The sequence below is a fragment of the Gasterosteus aculeatus genome, chromosome 7, assembly GCF_964276395.1.
Source record: "Gasterosteus aculeatus chromosome 7, fGasAcu3.hap1.1, whole genome shotgun sequence".
Classification (NCBI taxonomy): Eukaryota; Metazoa; Chordata; class Actinopteri; order Perciformes; family Gasterosteidae; genus Gasterosteus; species Gasterosteus aculeatus.
In genome coordinates, this window is record NC_135694.1 from 398,550 (window position 1) to 417,253 (window position 18,704).

At 49.6% G+C, this 18,704-nt stretch overlaps 1 protein-coding gene across 2 annotated transcripts; it reads right to left on the reverse strand.

The window, feature by feature from the left end:
* Nucleotides 1-489: 489 nt before the first annotated feature.
* Nucleotides 490-17,099, reverse strand: LOC144410263 (kinesin-like protein KIF1C). 2 transcript variants are annotated; one of them, XM_078105893.1, is made up of 28 exons: nucleotides 16,712-17,099; nucleotides 12,829-12,956; nucleotides 11,622-11,698; nucleotides 11,460-11,538; nucleotides 10,701-10,801; nucleotides 10,459-10,524; nucleotides 10,203-10,381; nucleotides 9,929-10,040; nucleotides 9,782-9,859; nucleotides 9,640-9,705; nucleotides 9,447-9,525; nucleotides 9,194-9,272; nucleotides 8,964-9,112; nucleotides 8,564-8,686; nucleotides 8,292-8,428; nucleotides 8,138-8,217; nucleotides 7,890-7,965; nucleotides 7,735-7,814; nucleotides 7,562-7,656; nucleotides 6,633-6,716; nucleotides 6,215-6,395; nucleotides 5,588-5,660; nucleotides 5,416-5,514; nucleotides 4,612-4,773; nucleotides 4,224-4,496; nucleotides 3,839-3,928; nucleotides 3,368-3,614; nucleotides 490-3,279 (listed from the first exon to the last, which is right to left on the reverse strand). In XM_078105893.1, exons 2-28 carry the CDS (start codon nucleotides 12,935-12,937, stop codon nucleotides 2,471-2,473), a joined length of 3,783 nt encoding a protein of 1,260 aa, XP_077962019.1. In that variant the 5' UTR covers nucleotides 12,938-12,956; nucleotides 16,712-17,099; the 3' UTR covers nucleotides 490-2,470. The 2 variants fall into 2 exon arrangements, with proteins under 2 accessions (XP_077962019.1, XP_077962020.1); XM_078105894.1 differs by lacking the exon at nucleotides 16,712-17,099 and adding an exon at nucleotides 16,636-16,654.
* Between the last annotated feature and the right edge of the window lie 1,605 nt (nucleotides 17,100-18,704).

Below are 18,704 nucleotides of genomic sequence, written 5' to 3' on the forward strand. Positions count from 1 at the left end.
GGTGAGCTCTGATTGGCTCGTTGTCAGGTTAGAGTAGGTTGACCTTTGACCTGTAGACGGCGGTGAGCTCTGATTGGCTCGTTGTCAGGTTAGAGTAGGTTGACCTTTGACCTGTAGACGGCGGTGAGCTCTGATTGGCCCATTGTCAAGTTAGAGTAGGTTGACCTTTGACCTGTAGCCGGCGGTGAGCTCTGATTGGCTCGTTGTCAGGTTAGAGTAGGTTGACCTTTGACCTGTAGCCGGCGGTGAGCTCTGATTGGCTCGTTGTCAGGTTAGAGTAGGTTGACCTTTGACCTGTAGCCGGCGGTGAGCTCTGATTGGCTCGTTGTCAGGTTAGAGTAGGTTGACCTTTGACCTGTAGCCGGCGGTGAGCTCTGATTGGCTCGTTGTCAGGTTAGAGTAGGTTGACCTTTGACCTGTAGCCGGCGGTGAGCTCTGATTGGCCCATTGTCAGGTTAGAGTAGGTTGATGGAAACAGAAGCGAGTCGGTTCATGATCAATTCTTATTGACAGTTTATTGCGTTGTTGTCTGCAGGTGGATCCTGAGATTGATTCCTGATACAACAAAAACAACAGACAGAAAACAACACCTGGGGGGCGGAGGGCTGCTCTAAGCCAATAACAGGAGGCCTAGACCATGATGTCATCGTGTATCGGGGCAGGTGTAGAGGGAGGGGGCGGGGCCATTCAGTCTAGAATGTTCAGGTGTTCTCACACAGTTCCCCCTACTCGGAAAAACAACCATACGACAGAGAAAAAACTAGATTATGATTCTAAATGAAACCAGAAGCACATGAGTGTACACACACACACACACACACACACACACACACACACACACACACACACACGCAAAGCCACGTCCAAACGCACCCAATATTGTAGGTCATCATAATCATATCAATAATTGCGAAGATGGCATGATGATCGGACATGGAGGCGGGGTTAAAATAAGAGAAGCCAATGAATACACAAGGAGAAGAGAACTAGCCAATCAAACGCTAGAGCTGGAGATGAAATAATAAACATAAAATACAAAAAGGAAACGCAGTTTTCCCATCATCCTCGGCGGTGGCAGCAGGTTTTATTCCCAGAGACAGCGCAGCCGACATTCTGCTGATGTCATACTTCTCTGTGCCAATCACAATGACTCGTCATCGTCGCTTCCTCCCTGTCTAGAGGAGTGCTCCACCATGTCATCCCCCACAATGCACTGCTCAGAGTAGGCGGGGCTTAACACCTGGGTGATAGCTACCACTTGTCACTCAGGTCAATTGAAGAAAAAAAAGAGTCAGGCCCACGAGGCAGGTTGTTATTACAACGTCCCAGGGGCAGTGAACACAACACCAATCAATGAGTCGACTCGTCTTTTATCAGTTACATATTTAACATCTTAAAATGTCGCATGAAACATTTCGAAGAAACTGAGAAGCTTTTTTCTGTTCTTTCTCTATTACTCTAAATGTATTGATTAAACAATGGTAAAGAAAAGCTACATTTCCAACTTCTCGACGTCCCGTGAAGTAAGCAGCAGATTTGGACTGAAAAACACAAAGCTTATCGTCTCTTCTTCTCCTGTCTTGTACTACATTTCCCAGAGTTCCTTGCGTCACACGGCCTTACACGCACCACAAGCCGCCCATGAATCTCCCACATCCGTCTAAATCTCCCATGAAGCGTTACTTCCTATATTTCCCACCGTCGCCCGAGACAGTAAAGGCAACCCGTGAACAGATTTATTAAAAACTCTTCAGATATACACACAGCGCTTTAAAAAGACTCCTCCTCCTGCACAAAAGCGTATCCGCCAGCAGGAGGCGCCGCAGGGCGACCATCTTTGGTTTGTAGCGTTAAGCCACGCAGCATTCAATGTCATACGGGAGACACCAGCTTCAAGGGGCCGCGAGGCGTTTGAGGACATCCAGAGTTTTTAACAGCAGATTTTTTACCTACATTTTAAATGTTAAATTACAGAGACTTCTTATAAAATAAGAGAAGAGGAGTTGGATCCTTTTACCTTCAAAAACATCTGTGTATAAACGTCATGCGAACACAACACAGATGCTGCCGTGGCTAAGCTAAGCTACTCTTCCCACCTGTGCAGCACATAGTTAGCCTAAGGAGCTAACCGCTAACCCTCTCAGGCTAAAGTAGCCCAAAGCTAACGCAGCCCTCGGTTAGCCTCCTGGGCTAAAGGCTGCTCAACGTACTTCATCTTTATGTAAACGAGACTTGCGCTAACAGTAGCTAGCCACTCCAGCTTTAAGGCACCTTGTGATCAAATCAAATCCTCTTCAGGACTTTGAATCATGTTTGACAGCCTAACAAACGGAAAAACGTCTGTCGCTATGGCAACGGATAGCCTGTGCTAATGTAGAGGCGCGCAAACACAAACACACACACACCCACACACACCATCGGGACCGCTGCGTGTCCTGCAGCCAATCAGAGAGCTCCCTGGGGTCAGAGGTCAGATAGGGGTCTCCTTGTTGTTCTTGAGGTCCGGTGCACTGAACTGCCGTCTCATCCTGGGCGGGGTGGAAAAGCCCCACCCACCTGACGGTGGCCCCACCCCCAGCATCATGTCGACAGGAGGGGGAGGAGCCCCGGAGCGCGGCAGGCTGTGGTAGTTGGGGTAAGGTACTGGCTGGAATGGTGCGTTGTGAGGGCCGTAGTAAGGATGGTGCTGGAACGGGTGGAGCTGGTGAGGGTTAAAATAGAAGCGTCCATCTTTGTCTCTGCCCCTCCCCCCTCCACCTCCCCCTTTCCCCCCTCCTCCCTCACCACTGGGACCGGGCGACGCCCCCCTTCTCTGCCTCGGACGCCCCTGGTGACCGCCGCCCCCCTGTTGCTGGTTGTTGTCATAGCTACCGTTGCCGTGGGCGGAGCTGTCCAGGGAGTTGCGGCGGTAGCGGCGCTGCTGGTTTTGGTTGGTGCCCTGCTGGTAGAAGCCACCCTGGTTACGCTGTTGCCAGGGACGGTGAGGGCTGGGGGTGCGCATTCGAGGGGGAGGAGCTGGGAAGGGAAGGGGCAACAGAGCAGGACCCTGAGGGGGCGGGGGGGGGGGAGACGGCGAGCCTTTATCTCCCTCCTCCTCACCCTCCCCCCAGCCTCCCTGTCCCTCCCCCAGACCCAGATCCTGCAGGGCGGCGCTGGCTGGTCCCCATGACAACCGGTGGGAGGGGTTACTCTTGAAGGGGAACTTGAGCTTGCACTCCTGGGGAGGAATGAAGCGGCCGGTACCGGGCAGATGAACCGGGACGACGGGGGAGTTCTGACCTGTGGGGAGGGGGGCGGGACAGGAAACCCGTCAGGTGTCTCCTGAAGCAGCTCATGCATCATGTGGTGAACCGTGTCAGGTGCTCACCAGGGTTCTGGTTCTGATTCAGGCCTCGGAGCTTCTTAGTGATGTTCTGCTGCTGCAGGTTGAGGAGGCGCTGCTGCTCCTGCTTCAGCCAGCGGAGGCGCCCCCTCCTGAAGGCCGGGTCCTCGTCCATCAGACGCCGCACCTGCACCTGCGGCTGGTGGGAGGGGGCGTCGCCCGACTCGTCATCGTCCCCCTGGGGAGACACACCCTCTTCTTCATTGTTCACCTCGCCATCATCCTCGTCGCCCTGGAGACAAAGAGGCCCGGTTACCAAGGAGACCGCCAACAGGAGGACCAACCAAAGCCAGGATGAGTAACGGGACCAGAACCAAGACCAGGTCAAGTAACGGGACCAGGACAATGATTGGTAGAAGCAGCGAGAGGACAAGAGAAGTTACCAGGACCAGAACCGTGATCAGGCACAGGATCGGTACCAGGACCGGACCTGGTACCAGGTGTGTGTGAGTCTACCTGAACAGGTATGATGCTCTCCATCTTGATCATCCTGTCTCTCAGAGCTTTGATCTCCTCGTCCTTCATGTTGTTCTGAAGCTTCACTTCCTGGGAGACAAGTTGGTTCTGTTATTAGCATCAGTCTATTGATCCATGGATCTATTGATTGATGGATCCATTGATCCATTGATCGATGGATCCATTGATTGATGGATCCATGGATTGATGGACCCATTGATCCATGGATCTATTGATCGATGGATCCATTGATCCATTGATCGATGGATCCATTGATTGATGGATCCATTGATTGATGGATCCATTGATTGATGGATCTATTGATTGATGGATCTATTGATTGATGGATCCATGGATCTATTGGTCTGGATTTGGATGAACTCACCTCTAGAATGTCGGTCAGCTTGTCGATGTGAGCCTTCAGGTCGTAGGCCTTCTTCTCCCCTCCCTCCCCGTTTTCTCCCCCTCCCCCCTCCTCGGCGGGGGGGCTCCTCTCGTCCCCGATGCCCACCGTGTCACACACGTCCTGGGCCACGGCCCTCCAGTTCTCCCTCTCCCTGGGGTCCTTCTTGGAGTACATGCGGCTCAGCTCCTTCATCTTCACGATGGAGAGAGCTTCTATCTCCTGGCGGGAGTGACGGAAGTCCCCCAGGGCCACCTGGAGGGGGGGATGTGTGTGAGACACCTGGTACCCACCTGTGTGTGTGTGTGTGTGTGTGTGTGTGTGTGTGTGTGTGTGTGTGTGTGTGTGTGTGTGTGAGAGAGAGAAAGACCTCGTAGCAGATCTCCTTCACCGCCTGCATGCGGAGGTCCTCCATGGTGACCCGTTTGGGGTCCTTGCTGATCCTCCTCCTCTGAGGGATCTGGTAGACCCTCAGGGGCTCCCTCCTCTTCCCGCTGCTGGGGAGACCACAGCGCTTCACTATGGACTGCACCTGACAGACAGGTGGACAGAGAGACAGGTGAGAGACAGTCAGGTGGACAGAGAGACAGGTGAGAGACAGTCGGGGGGACAGAGAGACAGGCGAGAGACAGTCAGGTGGACAGAGACAGACAGGGACACAGGTGAGAGACAGACAGGGACACAGGTGAGAGACAGACAGGGACACAGGTGAGAGACAGACAGGGAGACAGGTGAGAGACAGAGAGGGACACAGGTGAGAGACAGACAGGGACACAGGGAGACAGGTGAGAGACAGACAGGGAGACAGGTGAGAGACAGACAGGGAGACAGGTGAGAGACAGACAGGGACACAGGTGAGAGACAGACAGGGACACAGGTGAGAGACAGACAGGGACACAGGGAGACAGGTGAGAGACAGTCAGGTGGACAGGTGAGAGACAGACAGGGACACAGGTGAGAGACAGACAGGGAGACAGGTGAGAGACAGTCAGGTGGACAGGTGAGAGACAGACAGGGACACAGGTGAGAGACAGACAGGGAGACAGGTGAGAGACAGACAGGGACACAGGGAGACAGGTGAGAGACAGACAGGGACACAGGGAGACAGGTGAGAGACAGACAGGGACACAGGGAGACAGGTGAGAGACAGACAGGGACAGAGGGAGGTGCTGACCTTGTTGGCTGGGAGCTTCTCCCTCAGGGAGGAGATCAGCCTCCAGCTCTCCTCACAGGACCGTTTGTCCGAGTCGTCTCCACTGTCACTGTCTGCATACTGACCACACACATTATTGATTATGAATAACCAATTATTGATTCTGATTTGTCTCCAGACGATCTGAACGAACCAGTCGGTGCTGCTCCAGCAGCAGGTCGGCCTCCTCCTTCTCTCTGCGGTACTGAACCTCCATGTCCTGCAGCCTGCGAAGCAGCACGGACCCGTGAACATACATGTACACACACACACGCGTGTACCTGTACGTATATATATATTTATATTACATTACATCACACATCATTTATCTGACGCTTTCATCCAAAGCGACTTACAATAAGTAAGAACAAGAAAGAAGAAAGTGAACCATTATAAGTGCTACAGGTAGTCAGCGTGTTAGTGGAGGTATGAAGAGGTGTGTCTACACACACATAACAGACTACACGGCTCCAACAGCTTCATGCACTGCTTTGATTATTATAGCGTTTCAGAGTCTGCGGCCTTGGCCGATAATTTACTTATATTTGTGTAGAATATGTTGTTAAATATGTTTAAACTTCAATAAATGACCTATAAAGTAGTTGTGTCTCGTTGTATAAATGTGTCCTGTTATTGACGCGTCTAATGCGCAACCAGATATTCAAATATATTCAAATGTATGTGATTTGTTAAGTGAATATTCAAACGTACTTTTGACAGCCCCAGTGTGTACCTGTACACACACACACACGCACACACACGCACACACACACCCTCTGACCTCTTCTCCATCTCCAGCCTGATGTCGATGCCCTGTTTCTCCAGCAGCTCCTTCTGGGCGTAGTTCCAGTCCTCCGGCTCCCCCTGCTGGTCGGCCGTGGCGCTGCGCTCCCTCTCCAGCCTCGCCTGCTCCGGGTGGTTGAAGCGGAACACGTGGTTCTTCCCCATGACGATGCGGTTGCCTGGCAACGGAGATGAGACCAAATGTTACAAGTAAAGTTACATATTTATTAGTTATAATGAGTAGACAATTGGTACATTTTAAATATACATTTATCATCTGATCCGAAGTATTTGATCAAATCAAGTTCTCCGGACTAATCGATTGTTCTTAAGAGACACGTAAGGGACAACGGCAGCTTCCCTGCAGAGGACTACGTCTCCCAGAGTGCATTGCACCAAGGTGTCCCGTCGCTCACCTTGCTTGAGGACGACGGCGTCGGCGATCTGCTTCCCGTTGACGTACGTCTCCGCTCCGACCAGCGGCTCCAGAGTCACCACCACTGAGGACACAGAGGACAGCGAGTACAGCAGAGGACAGGGGGCATCCCCATGGTAACAGTGACAGGCTAGAACGATACCTGACAGACAGACCTCCTGGCAGCTTTTCCAGAGAGAGAAGAAGAAGAAGAGTCACTGAGGAGTTAAACGAGGGTCCGTACGGCGAGCTAACGGGTCTCACTCTAACAAAGCGCACTGCCCTCGGGCTTTTATTGTGAAAGGGAAGGAGGGGATGTTTCATAGATACAGACAGACACGTGCACAGACAGTCTGGGGGGCAGGTGCTCAAAACAAAAGGGAATCTATCGCCAAAGTTATTCAGGAAATTAAAAATACTTATAATGAAATAAATAAATGGAACAACACAGAACGATATATTCTGTCCTTCTGATTTCTCTTTTCTTGGCGTTATGCTGCACATTTAGTAAATGGGATAAACTATGTTGTGCATAATAATCTAGAGGGATTCACATAGTCTCAGTTGAAGCACAAGCAGCATCGTACTAATGTACCACAATAAAATGTCATGGAGCTTAAGACCTGCCTTCCATCTAACAGAGCGGGAGGAGGAGGAGGAGCAGGAGGAGGAGGGGGCGGGGCTTGTGAGAGCATGTGGGCCGAAATTCCCACTAGAACTCAAATAAACGGCGTCAGATGTGGAAACTCATCTTTGCCAGAGAGTCATCTGTGTTCTCAGGTATTGATGAGTGAGGAAACCACCGGGGTCTCTGAGCACGTCCCTGGTGACAGATTCAACCTGTTCTGTCGCCTGATTGGCTGATGGAAGCAATGACGAACAAAAGGAGAAATAAAAGGTAAAGAGAGAGAGAGACGGACGGAGTCTCACCCTCCCCCTGCTCGGTGGTCTCACTAACGAACACACAGTGGATCTCTTTGATGAAGTGACCTGACAGCTTGATGTCCACGTCCTGCTGTCCCACCCTGAGACATGAAGACAAGACAGAAGTCACACGTTCTGATCATGGCGCCCGACGACCAATGGTCAACGGCGGGCCGCACCTGGTGAAGCCCTCCTTGATGTAGTACAGGAGACACTCGGACATCAGGGGGTCCTCGTTCAGGTTGACCAGGTGAGGCGTCTAGGACACGCGGGACAAGACTCATTAAACGTCCATCAATAACCAATAATCAATCATATCTACACATGAACTCACTCCTTTAGGAGAGAAGACGCCCAGCGTCCCCCCGTCTTCTTTAATGGACACTCCCATCTCAGCCAGCAGGGACTCTCTGGGAGACGAGTTAAACACGTCATTGCTCTTCTCTGATTGGTCCGTTTCTCCCGTTCACTGTGTTTCTTCCCTTCATTTCAAATGTCTCCTTGATGTCCCAAAAGACTACAATACCCATGAGCCTTAGCAGCTGCTACGCCACAACCCTGTCCCCCACACCTGTCCCCTACCTCTCCAGGCGAATGGACTCGGTCTTCCGTAGCTTCTCCTCCCAGGTCTCATTGAGCTCGGCGATGATCTTCTCCGTCTCCTACAACAAACACGGAGACGTCAGAGACCTGCTCAGGTGAGCTCCCTCAGGTGAGACCAGAGCTGTGGTCCTACCAGCAGTCTCTCAGCCGCCTCCTCTTTACTGATAGGCTCCGGCTCCGGCTCCGCCTCCTCTCCCTCCTCCGCCTCCTCCTCTCCCTCCTCCGTCCGGTGGTCAGCAGGTACGGTGCCTTCAGGGGTCGACTCGCCATCTGTGGAGAAGAACAAGAGAAGAAGAAGAGCAGTTCAAAGCAAACACTGAGGTCACCTGCTCGTTTACATGCTGAACGTCACCATGACGACGACTCGTTGGAAATATTTGTGTCTCTCAGAACCAAACAACACACCTGGCGGGGCGGAGCCATTCTGAGGGGCGGAGCCATTCTGAGGGGCGATCTCATTGGCTGTGAGAGCCAACTGCAGAGGGGGGAGGGGGTCAACACCGGGGGGGGCATTGCTGTTGTTGTTTACTTTAAGAGACAAACAGAGAGAAAGTTACCAGTATACTTTGTATATATGTATGTGTACTGTGTGTACTAGTACCTGCGTTGTGGAGCAGCTCCTGCAGGCCCTGTGTACTGTGTGTACTAGTACCTGCGTTGTGGAGCAGCTCCTGCAGGCCCTGTGTACTGTGTGTACTAGTACCTGCGTTGTGGAGCAGCTCCTGCAGGCCCTGTGTACTGTGTGTACTAGTACCTGCGTTGTGGAGCAGCTCCTGCAGGCCCTGTGTACTGTGTGTACTAGTACCTGCGTTGTGGAGCAGCTCCTGCAGGCCCTGGGAGAACAGGAGGTTCCTCAGACGTTCCACTTCTCCTTTCAGCTCTCGGATCAGTTTGGCGTTGGGGTCTTCGTTGATGACGGCGTTGCAGCGGATCTGTTTGGCCCGATCGGCGTACCTGAAAGGCACCACGCTCATATTGATTACCCCCGTTACCCCCTCGGGGGAGGACGACGCCACACGGAGAGTGACCTCTGACCTCAGGGTGCTCAGGGTCTCCTCGTAGTTGATGTCGGCGGGGCTCAGAGCGGCGATCATGGCCGTGCGGGAATTCCCTCCTGGGACGAGAGCTCGTTGACATCAGGTATTTGTACAACGTTGGTGACGAGTAGTACTAGAGGTACATTATAACGGTCTCTACTGTTGCTAAGATAATATTTAGTACTTCTAGAAAGTTCTTGTAGCAGACCTGGTACCACCGAGTACTTGTACCTGATACTTGGAGTACTTACCCAGGTTTTCCTTCAGCAGCCAAGTGAGGACGGAGTCTCTGTAGGGGATGAAGTCACTTCTCCTCTTCTTGTTGCTCTGCTGCAGACGACAGGACGAGACTCATGACAGACCATCCTCTACTTCATGTACATGTATATATACACACATGTATATTTATACACATGTATGTAAGTATCAGGAGTGGCTGTTTACCATTTCAGCCAGAGCAGAAATCACTTTCCCCAGCGTGGTGAGAGATTTGTTGATGTTGGCTCCTTCCTGTAAACAAAGTAAACAAAGCTGAAGAGACGCTGAACCGAGCTGAACCACCAGCGTGACCCTCGTGACCTCTGACCTTGAGCCGCGTGCCCTTTGCCCCCGAGGAGTCCGCTCTCTCGCTCCCAGCGAGGTCCACCAGGCTGATCTTGCTGACCTGAAGGGAGAGGACAGCGTGAACAGAGTCCTCGCGAGCGCACAAGAGTCCCCACGAGGACAAACCCACCTTCTCCGTGTCCAGGCTGGTCATCTTGTCTCTTCGTCTCTGGGTGAAGACGATGGTGAAGACAGCGTGCGACCTGGACGACGTCTCGTTCATGTTCGTGGCCGCAACCGTCCTGTAATCAATAACCAATCAGGTGTTAGCGATCGACGTGTGTTCGTGTCATTCTATTGGTTCGCTCTGGAGAGGGCGGGGCTATCTCCATAGAAACCAACACAGATTTACACACGCGTGTGATTAAGACGGGGAGACGTCGGCGTGACGACAGGAGACGGACCGAGCTTTGTTGCCGGCGTCCATCAGGTCCCGGATGTCGGTGAACCCGGTCACAGCCAGCTTGGACAGGTCCTCCACGTAGGGACCCAGGATGGGATGCTCCCGGACCCGCAGGGTGCCCTGAGACTTGGGGTTCAGCAGGTCCCTGACCCGCTCGCAGTAGATCTCCATGTAGGACACCTGGGGGCGGAGCCACAGCGGTAATCAGCCAATGGGTACTCAGCGGAGGAATCCAGCATAGAGGAGGCGGGGCTTACCTCCACAGAGTAGTTGAGGTCGGGGTCAGAGTTCTCCCCGGTTCTGTGGAACAAGTCCTCACACAGCTGGACACACACACACACACACACATGGACACACACACACACACACACACACACACACACACACACAGACAGGCGGACACACACCATCAGGTTGTGTTAACTGGTTCTACTCGTATTCTACTCATTACTGTTGTGATCTGCGGCTCCGTCGCGGGTCGATGGAGCGCTCGGCGTACCTGAGGTATGATGCCTTCCTGCCCCGGCTCCTGTTTGCCCATCATGGTGTAGCTCTTCCCTCCGCCTGTCTGCCCGTACGCAAATATGCACACGTTGTATCCTGGGAGACGACCACAATGTTAGTGATGATTTCACAGCTCTAGTGTTGAGTAACGATAATGCAAATAAATGGTAAACCGCTGTAACCAAACCCCCCCACACCATCGGGACCCCAACCCAACATCATCGTCTACACCAGGGGGGCCCACACTCTCCAACTAACCAAGTCATGGCAATCGCCCCTCCCCTGACAGAGGGGGGTTGGGGGGGTAAATAGCGGTGACAACAACAACACAACGAGTCGATATGAAGCAAACGAGCAGGAGGAAACCGTCACAAGCGTCCCGCGCCTTCTTGGTCGTTACCGTGTTTTAAGTGTGAAATTAAATGTGTCCGTTTGAAAGGATCGTTCATTAGCATTAGCATTAGCATTGGTCATCTCCCGCGGGAGACCGCGCATGCGTGACAGGTTGATCCTATTGGGATCCCCTGGTCTACAGCATTGTATTTAGCACTGCTAGCAAGATTAGCATCACTAGCATGATTAACAGCATCATAAGCACCAATATTACCGTCTACAGCACCGTAGCATTAACAAGCATCCTCCTTCAATTTCTTCTATTAGCGTCCATAATAGCCTCCATAGCGTTAGCTTCCATAACACCATCACTGGCATAATTAGCATTAGCATCATTAATAGCAGGGTTCAGACTGTCTACCTTCAAAGGCGTGAAGCAGCATCTCCTCGCCGATGTCCTTATACACCTGCCTCTGACACGCGAAGCCGGGGTCCTCAGGCTGCAGAAACACACACTCCCCGTTACCACCAAGCTTCCTCTGTGTGTGTGTGTGTGTGTGTGTCTGTGTGTGTGTGTGATCACCGCTGTGTGTGACCAGTAGGAATAGTCGAAGGTGAAGTTCTTGGCTCCATCTTTGAGCTGTTTGGGGTTGGAGATACCTGGAGAGAAAAAGGGACTCATGAAGCCTGATAACCCGACGGACGACCCTCATCACCTTTAGCATCTTAGCTTCATTAGCATTCCTAGCATCGTTAGCTTCAACATTAAGCTCTGTAGAATGTTCGTTACTAGCATCATAATTAACACCTGCAGAAACAATAATCGCATCATATAAATCATATAAATATATTCATATGAATACGCTGATTGGCCTAACTAGCATCATCACTGCTAATTGGGCTTCAAGCTTAAACGCCACGCAGCCTCAGGCTGGTTATGGCCTCTGGACCACCTCATTGTCTGTGGGGATGAACACCAGAGTTCTGATGTGTACAGTGAGTTCATATGAGAGAGGAGGCGTCTGTGCAGACAAACCACAGGAAACCGACTCGGATCTCTGAAGAAGCCGATTCAGCCTTTCAACCACCTGTTTGAGTCATCTGATCCTATTGGATACGTGGAAATGATTGACAGCTTCCTTTGCCACTCAGAAGCCAAAATGTTAGAAATCAGCTGGAAAGTTCTTTCCCTCAAGAATAACTGAGGGTGTACGGCGTCTCTCTGCAGCCCCCCGGACCCTCTGGATCAGTGGTCCCCAACCACCGGGCCGTGGGTTGGGCTTGGTTTGGTTGGTCCGGTGGGCTTAAGCCATTTGGTACCACGGAACATTTTTCTGAAAAATGTTTTATTTTGAAAATTGACTGCATTCTCTCCTGATTACGTGCGCTCGTCCCTCGTGGCGTCACCAAGCGCTTTTCTTCCTGTTTACAAACGACCCCCCCTCTTACCGAGAGGACCCCCCCCCCCCCGTCATTCCACCGGGCCTGAAAGAGGTCGGGGACCTCTGATCTAGAACATCTGACATCTGAGTCTTTGGGACATCAAACAGAGAGACAGAGCAAAGCTCCATAAATACCCTGTGTGTGTGTGTGTGTGTGTGTGTGTGTGTGTGTGTGTGTGTGTGTGTAAACAGCAGGCCCACAGGTCACATGGCTGAGGCTTTGTGAGATTGTTGAGGCCCGTTTCAACATGTGTGTTGATAAACACAATGAGGATGACCAGATTACACTAACACACATTATGAGGCATCCACACGTGTGTGTGTGTGTGTGTGTGTGTGTGTTCTTACAGGTGGTGTTCCCCTGCATCTGGATCACACACTTGGCATTTCGTCCCGTCTCCCTGGAATTGAACGGGCGAACTCGCACCGCCACCTTCACCGACGCGCCCGTCATCATTCAGCTCCGCCCACTCCACCTGGAGACAGCCAATCAGAGAGCTCGGTCAGAAAGGACTCGTTAAAGAACAAAACGGTTAATCCAATGACATAATAACCAGGTGCATTGTGGGAAATGTAGGAAGTCTGTTTATCTGCTTCCTCCTTCCGTCCTTTTTCCCCTCCCTTTCCTTCCTTCTCGCCTCCTTTTTCCTCTCCTCCTTCATTTGAAACCCCTCTTTACAATCCAATATATTCTCTCCTCCTTTCCTTCTCTTTTTCCTCCTTTTCTACCTCTTATACTTCTTACCTCGTTTCCTTTCCTTCTGAAACCCAGTACCCTCCTCCTCCTTTACCTCTTATTATTTTTACAGCCTCTTCTGTTTCCTCCTCTTTATTCTTTCCTTCCTCTCCTCCTCCTTTCCTGTTTCCTAAAGCTCCTTCTCCTCCCTTCCTTGCTTCCTTCCTCTCCTTTCTCCGTGCTTCCACTGATTCTCTCTCTCTTTACATTCCTGTCCTGTTATGTTTCCTCGTCGTCGTAGAAACCAGAGCAGCCTCATTTTCACCCTCCATCCTGTCGTCTGTGTTCTATTGTCTCTCTCTCACACACACACACACACACACACACACACACACACACACCCCTTTACTGAAGCTCTGCCGTTAGCATGTAGCCGAGGCTAAGCTAGGCCTCCATTACGGACTCCTGATCAGTGAGTGTGTGAGTCAGTAAATATCAGCTGTGAGTGTCACAAACAAACGTGGGAACAGCTGATGACAACAACAACAACTTCTGCAGCTGTGACGATTCACAGATCAACGAGGTCATAAAGTGTAAACTTTCTCACTGGAAGCAGCTGACAACACACACACACAAACATCAGATAGGTGTGTGTGTGTGTGTCTGTGTGTGTTTGCTCACACAGTGGGATGTGCAAACAGACAACATGGTGGATTCAGCTCTTATTGTGTGGAGGTGAACCAGCAGCCAACATACCACTGTGACATCACAGCAAAGGCATCCGCACACACACACACACACGCACACACACAGACACACACACACACACACAGACACACACACAACCCGGGTGAACAGGCCCGGCTAGTTTCAAAGTTGCTGTTAGTCAAACGAACCAGCTGTTTGCTCAGAACGTACAAAGAGAGACAGAAACCGAGACAGAGACATAGAGACGCGTCTCCTCACAGATTCCTGTGGTTTCACTAAACAATGTGAAATATTACCCCCAAATAATCAATTCATGACAAGTAAGATGTTAAAGCTGCGTTCTGTGCGGTGACCAGCAGGGGGCGACTCCTCTGCTCCCATAGACGTCTATGAGGAAATGACTCTACTTCTCTCTTGATTTATTCCCTCGGTAAACATTGTAAACATGAGTTTATGGTCTCAGTCCCTTGATGTTCATTTAGTACATTATGGTCCGTGCTTGAGGGCGGGGCTACGCGCTGATTGACAGATTGACACCAAGCAGAATAGTCAGTCACTGAAACTGAAGAGAACTTTAGAACATGAAGCTCCTCTTCAGTATCTTCTTGTGCTCTTTCATAGTCACATGACTAATCACCCGCAGCCTGTCTGCGATCGGTGGAGGTATTGATTGGATCTCTGATGGGATCACAGTCGCGTGGAAGAACAGTCAGTTCCCATCTGTAGGCCTCTCTGGAGGAATGTGATAATGAATGGTCTTCATACCACACACACACACACACACACACACACACACACACACACACACACACACACACATCTAAAGATAGCCATCAGCTCGACCTGAAGCCCACTTTGTGAAGAGCACTTTTACACTCGAACTCTCCAACTTGTCTGAGCTGATCGCACTGTTCGGTCACTGCGTGGTGCCTTCCCGTGCTGTGGGAAACATCGGCGTCGGACAAAGTGTTCCAGCTGTTAGCCACAGTGTTCTAGGTGTAAGCATACAGCCCCACATTTCCCTGCGGTGTGTTTATGGTATTTTACACATCCTGTCAATACTAAAACAATGTGGAAATCTAACCACACCTGTGCTAGCTGAGCTAAATGCTATGCTAACACACTGTCAAGCACTCGCCGAGTTGCCTTCATACTCATTCTTCCATATATTCAGTTAAAAACATACAAATGAATTCATATGTGGTGTTGGGTGGTTGTTTTGGTGGTGGTGTTAGATGGTGTTAGATGGTGTTGGGTGGTTGTTTTGGTGGTGTTAGATGGTGTTGGTTGGTGTGGTGCCCCCGAGCTAACTACTGACCCTGTAGGTGTGTGTATGTGTGAGTGCTGGTTGTGTGTCTCTATGTGTCTCTGTGTGTCCCTATGCGTGTCTCTGTGTGTCTCTGTGTGTCTCTATGCGTGTCTCTGTGTGTCTCTATGTGTGTCTCTACGTGTGTCTCTACGTGTGTCTCTGTGTGTCTCTGTGTGTCTCTATGTGTCTCTATGCGTGTCTCTATGTGTCTCTACGTGTGTCTCTACGTGTGTCTCTACGTGTGTCTCTGTGTGTCTCTACGTGTGTCTCTATGTGTCTCTATGTGTCTCTATGTGTCTCTATGTGTCTCTACGTGTGTCTCTACGTGTGTCTCTATGTGTCTCTGTGTGTCTCTGTGTGTGTCTCTATGTGTCTCTGTGTGTCTCTATGTGTCTCTACGTGTGTCTCTACGTGTGTCTCTATGTGTGTCTGTGTGTGTCTCTGTGTGTCTCTGTGTGTGTCTCTATGTGTGTCTCTACGTGTGTCTCTGTGTGTCTCTGTGTGTCTCTATGTGTGTCTCTATGTGTGTCTCTACGTGTGTCTCTGTGTGTCTCTACGTGTGTCTCTACGTGTCTCTGTGTGTCTCTATGTGTCTCTGTGTGTCTCTGTGTGTGTCTCTGTGTGTCTCTATGTGCGAAACTACTCGTCCCTCCCTCACTGAGAGCAAAACACTCGACTAGGTCTCGACTCTTCGCTGTCCTTGCGCCGAAATGGTGGAACGCGCTCTCTGAAGACATCAGGACCGCAGAGAGCCTTCACATCTTCCGCCGCAAACTAAAGACACACCTCTTCAGACTCTACCTCGACTAAAGACTAACAAATTGCAGCACTTAAATTGTACTTGTGACGTCACTCATCTATAGCAAATTGTAAATTCGCTTATTTGAGGAAATTGCACTTTCTTGTTTCTTGTTCTCCTGAGTTTGTACCCTATGGTTGAATGCACTTATTGTACGTCGCTTTGGATAAAAGCGTCAGCTAAATGACATGTAATGTAATGTAATGTAATGTGTCTCTGTGTGTCTCTGTGTGTCTCTATGTGTCTCTGTGTGTCTATATGTGTCCCTGTGTGTCCCTGTGTGTCTCTCTGTGTCTCTATGTGTCTCCCCCTCTAGTGATAAACAGTAGATTACCGCCTTTGTGATATTATCATTCACGTGTACTAGAGTATTAAGTGTATTTGAATGACTTCTCTTATATTCTTTGTACTCATTCAAATAATTATTATATAATAATTATTGTAATTCAGTTCAATTCAACTGGGCCGTTATTAAATTAAAGATGGTTAATAGAATGATGTGAAACAAAGTTTACGCTTAATTCTATGAAGTACAGATTATAGATTTAAGATTTAAAATGAGTATCATTTTAGATGAAATATTACTTTTACTTGACATTCTTTTATTTAATGTTGTATTATGTTATTTTACGTAATATCCCCGTTAACACGCATGTGGTTTACCGGGAGTTGACAACTAACGGAGAGCAGAGCCGTCAGTCCCGCCCCGCTCTGTCGGTACCGGGAGTCCAACACTCACTGAGGTGCGCCGGCGGCGGCTCGGCTCGGCCGCGTCCCCGGGATGACGTCACCGTCCGGTAGTCCGGGCCGGAGGGCCGTTACCGAGCTGAAAGTCGGTGGAGGAAAGTTGAGGCCCGCTGCTGGGCGGAGAATCACGGCACAAACTCGGTAATCCGGTGGGTCGTCGGCCCCGGTGGTCGCTTCTCGTGCTCCGGTAGAGGGGGCGCGGGGGGGGGGGACACGGTTAACCGGGTTTGACCGTCAAGTTTGAACGGAAAACGTAGTTTTAATAAAGAAAGAGAGAGGGGGGGGGCGGAGGGGCTGGCCGGTGGCCTGGCCGCGCGGCGGGTGTGCGCGTGTGAACGCGAGCGCGTCCTCGTGACGGAGCAGAGCCGGAGCCGGTAGAGGAAGAGCCAATCAGCATCCAGCCCCGGGGCTCCAGGCGCTACGCCCCGCCCCCTGCTCCTCCCCCTCCGGCGGCCCGACGGAGGTCTCACTCGCACTGGAATTCACTGACTGACAATAATAATACTACCACAGAGTACACATACTATGTCACAGTACAATAATAATACCACAGAGTACACATACTATGTCACAGTACAATAATAATACCACAGAGTACACATACTATGTCACAGTACAATAATACTACCACAGAGTACACATACTATGTCACAGTACAATAATAATACCACAGAGTACACATACTATGTCACAGTACAATAATAATACCACAGAGTACACATACTATGTCACAGTACAATAATAATACCACAGAGTACACATACTATGTCACAGTACAATAATAATACCACAGAGTACACATACTATGTCACAGTACAATAATAATACCACAGAGTACACATACTGTGTCACAGTACAATAATAATACCACAGAGTACACATACTGTGTCACAGTACACTAATAATACCACAGAGTACACATACTATGTCACAGTACAATAATAATACCACAGAGTACACATACTATGTCACAGTACAATAATAATACCACAGAGTACACATACTGTGTCACAGTACAATAATAATACCACAGAGTACACATACTGTGTCACAGTACAATAATAATACCACAGAGTACACATACTGTGTCACAGTACAATAATAATACCACAGAGTACACATACTGTGTCACAGTACAATAATAATACCACAGAGTACACATACTGTGTCACAGTACAATAATAATACCACAGAGTACACATACTATGTCACAGTACAATAATAATACCACAGAGTACACATACTATGTCACAGTACAATAATAATACCACAGAGTACACATACTATGTCACAGTACAATAATAATACCACAGAGTACACATACTATGTCAAAGTACAATAATAATACTGCAGAGTACACATACTGTCACAGTACAATAATAATACCACAGAGTACACATACTATGTCACAGTACAATAATAATACCACAGAGTACACATACTGTCACAGTACAATAATAATACCACAGAGTACACATACTATGTCAAAGTACAATAATAATACTGCAGAGTACACATACTGTCACAGTACAATAATAATACCACAGAGTACACATACTATGTCAAAGTACAATAATAATACTGCAGAGTACACATACTGTCACAGTACAATAATAATACCACAGAGTACACATACTATGTCAAAGTACAATAATAATACTGCAGAGAACACACACTATGTCACAGTATAATAATAATACCACAGAGTACACATACTATGTCACATAGAAGTACTAACAACACATCGTAAGAGTACTCTGTTACAGTAAAATGACATCATCAGAAAGAAAGTACTGAAGGTTTCAGCAGTACTGTTCAAGCTGTCAGGAGTTTAAATTACATCAGAATGTTAATTCACAGAGAAAATAAAGTAATTAGATTCACATAGTCAAGGAAGAGTATAAAGTGAAGTACAAATACCTAAAGACACACCTCTTCAGACTCTACCTCCACTAACACACTAACTACCTGCAGCACTTACATTG

Coding starts and splice junctions, on each gene's coding strand:
- LOC144410263 (XM_078105893.1), bottom strand. CDS start 12,937: ATGATGACGGGCGCGTCGGTGAAGGTGGCGGTGCGAGTTCGCCCGTTC. Junction 5,515..5,587: donor TGCTGGAGCAGCACCGACTG/GTTCGTTCAGAT, acceptor GTGTGTGGTCAG/TATGCAGACAGTGACAGTGG. Junction 3,280..3,367: donor GAATCAGAACCAGAACCCTG/GTGAGCACCTGA, acceptor CCCTCCCCACAG/GTCAGAACTCCCCCGTCGTC.